The sequence below is a fragment of the Gopherus evgoodei genome, chromosome 13 (assembly GCF_007399415.2).
Source record: "Gopherus evgoodei ecotype Sinaloan lineage chromosome 13, rGopEvg1_v1.p, whole genome shotgun sequence".
Lineage (NCBI taxonomy): Eukaryota > Metazoa > Chordata > Testudines > Testudinidae > Gopherus > Gopherus evgoodei.
Genome location: NC_044334.1, coordinates 12,236,220 through 12,244,000, shown reverse-complemented (window position 1 = coordinate 12,244,000; position 7,781 = coordinate 12,236,220). Strand labels below are relative to the sequence as shown.

The following is a 7,781-nucleotide window of genomic DNA, read 5'->3' as shown; positions in this document are numbered from 1 at the left end:
CCCAGTTCCATACTGGCTGCTGTGCAGTTTACTGCAGGAACTCACAACTGTGCAACTATTGTCAGTTTTGATACAACTAATGTAGCTGAAAGAGATCTTCTTTATCTCTAAAACCAATGTATTGGAAATTATTGTGAATTCCTGAGTGTCCACACGGTACAGTTTAGATAGCAATGTATTACTAGTGCAATCTTCCTCTTAAATATCACTAGGGTATCTCACAGCTACTAGCTTCAGTAGGCCAAGCACCTCACAACCATCAGGGGCTTTTGCATTCCTCCATTCCCCATATGCCCTGGGTGCAACCCTTATTTCAGGGATTCCCTGCAGCTCCCTTCCCCACCCCCTCCCTCATGCCAGGGGATCTGTATCTGCCATGCCTTCCTCTGCTACAGGCCATCTCCTCCCTCCATACCACCTTCCCCCATTCATATCCCTCCATCCCTTGCCAGGGGCTCTGTTTGCCTCTCATGCCTCCCTCAGCCACACATAAGGGACTTTCTATGCACCCTTTTGTCTAGTGCCTTTCTCCAACCCCTTTTTGATTTAGAGTGCCAGATTTAAACTTTTTAAATTAAAATACACTAGTCAATGATACTAATTTGCATTTGCTGCCCTGCACGGATCTGAAACCTTTTTACAAGCAGTAGCCTAGCTGCCTACCAGCGTGGGAGATGGTCAGACTATTGGCGGCTTTTCTTGGTTTATAAATGCAGAAAATGAAGGGTAAACAGGTGAAGCAATTAGCCCAAGCACTCCAAGTCCCTGATTCTGCTCCCGTTGGCAAAACCCACAGGGATTTCAGTGGCGCACGCAGACCTCAAACCCAAGGATACTCCGTGCCAAAGCTGGGACCAGAACCCAGGAGTCCCGCTTCACCCACCTCTTGACCAGCCTGCCCTTTACCTGCTGATGTCACCCTACGCGCGGGGAAGGTAATGGCATAGCCCCGCCCCCACCCCCGCGTGGCCTGCCTCGCGGCGGGTGGTCCTGGCTCCTCCCCCCCCCCCACAGCTATGATTGAGTGAGCGGCGCGGAGCATGCGCAGAGTGGGTTCTGGCTTGGGTGGTTGCCTTGGCATCGGGCATAGGAGGGGGATTAGTGCCGCGGACGGCTTGTGGGTAGGCGGCGCGGCCCGTTCGCTGAGCCCCGCCGAGGAGGGAGGCGAGGAACGAGTAGCGGTGGGAAGAGAGCGAGGCGCCGAGCTGCCGCGGGGATGAGGAACCGGCTGGCTGAGCTGACAGCGGTGAGGGGCTGGCTCAGGCAGTGGGGACCGGTCCGGCGGAGGGGCGGACGGGGGGTGTGGGGCAGGCCGAGAGGGGGAGCGGGCGGAGGGGACAAAAAGCAGCGTGGGATGACAGGGGCTCAGTGGGGAGGGCTGGTGGCTCTTTATTTGTAGGCTCAGCTAACGGTCAGAGAGGGGAACGTTCATGGGTCTCTCTGCTGAGATCCGCTTAGGCAACGCCCCAGACACGTCCCTGGAGGCAGTGAGAGCTGTGAGCTGCTCCAGGCTCCTTTCCAGCTCCTGCCTCTGGGAGGCGGCGGCGGCGGAATATCCACTCCCGAGAGATGGGGAGGCGTTTCGAGAGCTTTGGGGCTCCTCGTACAAACTTCAAATCCTGTTGCGGGGGGGGGATGAAGACCCCCGCCGTCCCCAAATGTTAATATTTGAGTGACAGAGGAAATGGGTAATAATTCTTGTCTGCTTGAATTATCTACAGTGAGATAGTAAAGGCAAGAGTGAAATGAAGGGCTTTTCCCCTTTTTTTAGTTATCCTGTTAAGAAATAACATGTCTAAGTCAGCTGTATGTTTTGTGTATACCTATAAAGTGGTCGTTTAGTATGTTTCTGTATTCTTTTCCTTCCTCCCATTCTTATCCTGAACAGAAGAGAGGGTGGGGTTTGGGGAGAATGCCTTTTGTTTAACTTCATCAGGATATGGCTTGAACAAAATAAGAATATTTTGATTATATTTCAAAAGCGGAAAATGGAGAATGCACATCAAATGGAGTCTCTGTAATCGATCAGGGCTCCAGGTATGTACAGGAGTCCACTTATGCAAAGTTACTTGGAGGACTGGGGACCAGTTGCCTTAAAAAATAATATATTATGACATAGAAAAAACTCAAGTGTTGAAGTTGTGCTTGTAAATAGAATGAGTAGTCTCTTTCCTCTATTCTCTGTAGGAGTGGGAGACCTTTTGGACTGCTTATTACAGTATCCTTAACCAGAAAAGACTGTGTGTCAGGGTTGTTATTGTCCTAATGAAAAGTGTATTTTTTTTTTCAGGCAGCTTTCTTCTTTCTCCAGTCTCTTTCTCTCTCCTGTTTTTTTTAAACTCTAAATCTCTGTCCTACACATTATATGGGTGGGTGTCAAATTTTAATATAGTGCACACTTTTATAAGGGAGGGGGGAGAAAAAAGCAGCAACACTCTGATTTAGATCTGTGATACTTAGCATATTCAGAGTTCAGTCTGACTGGGAATGGGAGGGGAAGCAACGATGTTGTTTTCATGAAAGACAGAGTTAACTTTGACGTTAATTAAAAAAATGCTCTCCATTTGTAGTAGTTGTAGGTTAGTATTTAGTAATGCTTAAGACAAAGACACATGAAACAGGTATGGATGCTTGTGTATTTATGACTTTAGAGTAAACGCTATGTGTAGTAATAAAATACTTCATACTTGCCTTACTATAACTAAGGTACAGTCTGTAAAATTCATTTAAAAATCCCGAGGTGCTTGTTATGGATTGACTGCATAAAATTTTTCTGTGTTTCAACACTTATTTTAGTCAAAACAGCAAAAACCATTGAAACCCAAATATCATTTAAAAATGTGTAGCTTTAGTTTCTGAGACACATGTAAAACAGAACACATGCTAGATGATATCGTGTAGGCAAAATTAACTTCCAGAGAAAACTTGGACAGCCAAGTTATCACCCTCTCATCTCCTCCAAAATTCCCTCACTGCAGTATCACAAACGAAGATACGGATTAATATTAGCAAAAACTTTCCATCACTACAGCAGTTCTTTTTGTCACAGTGAATTTCTGCTTTATTCAAGTACAGAAATGATGGCTTGTTTTTGTTCTTTTTAAATCTCAGCCTGGAGAAATTGTGTGAACCGGATGAATGTTGTTACCTATGTTTTTAAGCCTGTCTTTGTTTTAATATAGCTTCATTGCATTTTGACTTAATAAATATTTTAACTGATGTGTAATGGGATTATATTTTCTTGTTTTTAAACAGTAACCTACCATAAAGCCTGGGGAACCTTCAGGGATCACGTAGCATTCCTATATTAGGGCAAGGAGTTAGTGTAAAATAGTCTAAGTTGATAATTCGCTTATTTATAAACTCTTTCCCACTGCCCCTCCTCTCTCAGTGTGCTTGATATGCTGCATAAATAATTTAAGATGTCAATGTGTTCTAAACTTCTATCCCATCTGTTAATACATTTAGTGAAAGTACTTCAACCTCCTTGGGAAAACTTCTATCCTAGATTCTCTCTAGTTAAATTTAGGACTTCTAATTTTTGGTTGTTCCTTAAATATTGCTGAGAGCAAATATTCTATTTTTTTGTCAGCTATAATAAGTTATATGTGGGGGTCAATGTTTAAGTAGATAGTACTTGTTAACCTTATCAAATGAATGTATTTCCCTATTTGTAAGTCTAGTCTCTAGACAAATAAAATTATGTAATTTTTGGATAGGTTGGGGACACTAGCTAAAACAGTTCCTAAAGCAGAACAAATGTGAAAAGAGCAACTACAACATTCAGATATGAATGTATATAGTTTTCCCTCATTGCATTAAGGAATACCCATTAGTCACACATGTCCTTTCAGAGGAAAATGGATCTGGATGCATTTGTTGTTTTTGTTGGGGGTTATGTCTTATTTCTCTTGTATGGATATTTCCAAATTATTTTTGGCAGTGTTGTACTGTCTGCTCTGTGGATAGTTAAAACTGTGAAAATGATCTCTTTTGCATCCCAGGAAAGAATTGAACTTCACTGGAGCTCAAATCCAAAGCTTCGTGTTAAATATCTTTAACCCTATTCCAACTCGGTCTTGGATTCCTTCTCCCTGCCCCACCAAAGGAATAGTAATATTTTAGAAATCTTGTATTTTTATAGTCTGTATTCAGTTAACAAGCTCAGCATACACATTCAATATAAAGGTTTAAAATCCAGTGAGCATTTAATAATCTGTTCAATAAAATGATCAAACCTTTTTCTTTCTATTTAAAAATAGTCATTCTAAAAAGTCTAGATATAAAGGAATCTTTGTTAAGGAAGCTAAATGTTTAGTGTATTTTTTCTCAATTTGGTGTAAAGCTTACTATCCTATTATCTGTCATGTCTACTTTGAGCTTTGTTTGCATCATGTTAAATGCATCCTGCTATCTGCATGAACTTATCCTGTGATTCTTATCAGTGTAACTGATGCCTTTGGGAAATAAACTTCTATTTTTTTTCCATGCTTTATTTTTAAAATATAAAGGGATTGTAACTTGGTGAACAGAACTGAAGATATTGATAGTTTCTTAATACAATGCAGCTTAACATAAATTACTTCATGTACATTTAACTAATGACTGGTGAAATCTGTGTGGAAGTATTTGGTTGTGAAGGAGAAGAAGAAATTAACCACAAATCCCTGTAATACTGTGGTAATTGGTAGAATTGCAACAGTGGGGAAAATGCAAAAGCATTCGACTTGCGGACAGGAAGCCTTTGCTTAGAGAAAATAGTTGGGCGGCATTCTTTGAATTCAGTTTACTTAGCTCCTTTGTTTAAAAAAAAATAAATATTTTAAAATCATCTCTACAGAATCTCTAACTAGTAGATGAAAGCAAAAACATACAGATAAACCTATTAAACTGTCTATAGCAGGGGTGGCAAACTTTTTGGGCCGAGGGCCACGTCAGGGTTGTGCAACTGTATGGAGGGCTGGGTAGGGAAGGCTGTGCCTCCCGAAAAAGCCTGCCCCCACCCCCTGACTGCCCCACTCAAAACTCCCAACCCATCTAACCCCCCCCCGCTCCTTGTCCCCTGACCACCCCCTCCCAGGACCCCCCACCTCTAATTGCCCCTGGGATCCCACTCTCTTATCCAGGCCCCGCCCCTACTCCCTGTCCTCTGACAGCCCTCCTGACCCCTATCCACATCCCTACCCCCGACAGGTCCCCCGGGACTCCCACTCCCAACCCTCCCTGTTCCCCATCCCCTGTGTACTCCAGTGGATCAAAGCAAGTTTCATATAATGCGGTTTCACCTATAACAGGGTTAGATTTTTTTTGGCTCCCAAGGACAGCGTTATATTGAGGTAGAGGTATAGTTTGAACCAATTCACTCTGTCCAAAGTGCTTAATTTGCACTAGTCTGAACCAGCCTTAAACAATGTGTGTGGTGATGTCTAAGATTCTAAAATAAAGATTCAGTAAACAGATCCTGGCCCAAGGTAAAAAGGGCTAAAAGCCTCGAGTATTTTTAATGGGAGCAGTGGATGTAGGATAAATAGAGGACATTATCCACGTTTGTCCAACTGGAATCTTACGGGAGTGTTATATTTAATGCACAGCTCTCTTAATGAAGAGATAATTAAAAGTGAACAGCGAGTAATTGATGTGGACACAGCGGCAAAATGAGAACACACGCATGCAAGTAAGCACTAGGCCGCAACTTTTGTTAAACTTCAACACTGGGGAGGGGTTGCTACCTGCCATCTCCCATACTCTCCTGTACTAGGCATTTAATTGGTTACAGTGCAGGAGTTTTGGGGCTCTTTACCATAAAACCCATAACTAGCGTCAGGGCTACAAGGCTTTTTATCATATAATCCATAATTTGGGTTAGTCTCCTCAGAGTATCCACCAGTACATAGCTCTCTCTGAGGCCTAGCACCCTCCCACTGCAAGGGAGAAATTTCAGATTTAAATATCAGAAACTTTGAAATTTACTATTTTAAAAATCCTCTGACCTCGAATCTGACCAAAATGGACTGTGAATTTGGTAGGGCCCTATCTGGAACACAGTTGTTAATAAATTAGCTTAATTGCAACCCAACTTCAGCTATAGCCTTTGCACAAGGTTTCAGTGAGTTTTAACTAAATGGAAAGTTTAAAGATTGTGTATTCCATTATTAAGATCCTTCAGATGCTAACTTTCTTAATGATCCAGTTTTAACACACAAACTAAACAAACAGGCTCTTTTATACATTTTCAGAATTCATTTTATATTCAATACATTTAGGAGAATATGCTGTGTTTTTCGTACTAACAGGTTGAATCCTTGCTTCAAAGCATTGTGGAGGGAGGATAACAAACTGTAAGTTTCTGCTCATTTTAATTTGGACATTATAGCTCCCCTTGAACATGGTAATTGGATTGCTTATGATGCTAGGATAGGCATTGGGTTCAGGTGGCTTCTCAGAATTTGTGGGGAGAAAGAACCATAGTAGAAATACAGTATTAACTTTCATTTATCATTTGTGACACAATTACAGTAAAAGCTTTGTTTTCCGGCATGGTGGGGGAACAGGGAGTGCCAGTTAGTCAAAAATTCTGGTTAACTAACAGTTATACTTACCAATGGAATACCAATTTTCAAAGAATTAGAATACAATAAAATGAATAAACTAAAATAGTATACAGCTAATCACCAGTCCAGTAGTAGTACTGCACTGCAGAATGATTGGTTTCTTGAAGCACTTAGGTATACAGGTAAAGTTTTCTGTAGAGTAGGTTATCTTATGACACTACATATTACTATGGGCAGTGCATGGAGGACACCCAGATCACTAGAAGTACACTTAACACTAAAACTATACTGAACATAATTTAATCTTTCTTTTATGATTCAGAAAGCACTTCAGGATCTTGCAGTGCCTCAGGGTCATCATTATCGACATCAATTACCATTGTAGATGTAGAAGAAGTGGGAGATTGGGCTGAATCTGTAATGACCCTATGACACAACCTGGAAGCTGCTTTTTCTTTTTGGAATAAATCCCTGATAGCAGCTTGCTTGTTTTCTGCCTCTTTTGCATAAAAGAGTGCAGAATGTACAATTGCATAACCTAAGAAATATACTAGTCCTGATTACAAGATTGAAGATTTGTATTGGGAAATGTCAGAAATGCCAGTTAATAGAATTTTCTGGTAACACAAAACAGCTTTTACTGTAATATTTTAGGCCTTATGTTGAATAAGATATTTATCATTTAACATACATGATAAAGCAGTGATGGAAAGATATAGTAGATCTTGTCATCAGTGGGCGTAGGCCTAAGTGGACACTGGTATAATGGTAAAATGGCTTTTATAGAAAATTTTTATAATACATTAATAGCCTTGGATGGGCTCAACAAACATCTGAATTACTGTAGGATGTCAGTTCTGAATGAAGCACCCAAGAACTAAAGGTAATAAGCAAAGGTTGACACCATTTTCTTCTATTGGCTAAGGCAGAGGTGGGCAAACTACGGCCTGCGGGCCACATCCGGCCCATGGGAGCGTCCTGCCCGGCCCTTGAGCTCCCAGACAGGGAGGCTAGCCCCCACCCCCTCCCCTGCAGCCTCAGCTTGCCATGCCGCCAGCACTCTGGGCAGCGGGGCTGAGAGAGCTGCCGGGTGTAGTGTATTAAATTGCTCTCCATAGGAATGTGGTACTTGTGGAGCACCAGGACTGGCAGCTGTAAGTAAGTATTACATTCCTACGGGGAGCTATTTAATACACTACACCTGGGTAGGGAAGGCTGTGCCTCCCCAAA

General features: G+C 42.0%; 1 protein-coding gene across 1 annotated transcript in view; it reads left to right on the top strand.

The window, feature by feature from the left end:
• The first annotated feature begins 1,052 nt into the window (after positions 1-1,052).
• STX2 (syntaxin 2) overlaps positions 1,053-7,781 on the top strand; it is a 46,268-nt gene continuing 39,539 nt past the window's right edge. Inside the window, 1 exon segment of the mRNA XM_030583162.1 lies at positions 1,053-1,246. Coding sequence (XP_030439022.1) covers positions 1,217-1,246 — 30 coding nt within the window. The 5' untranslated portion in view covers positions 1,053-1,216.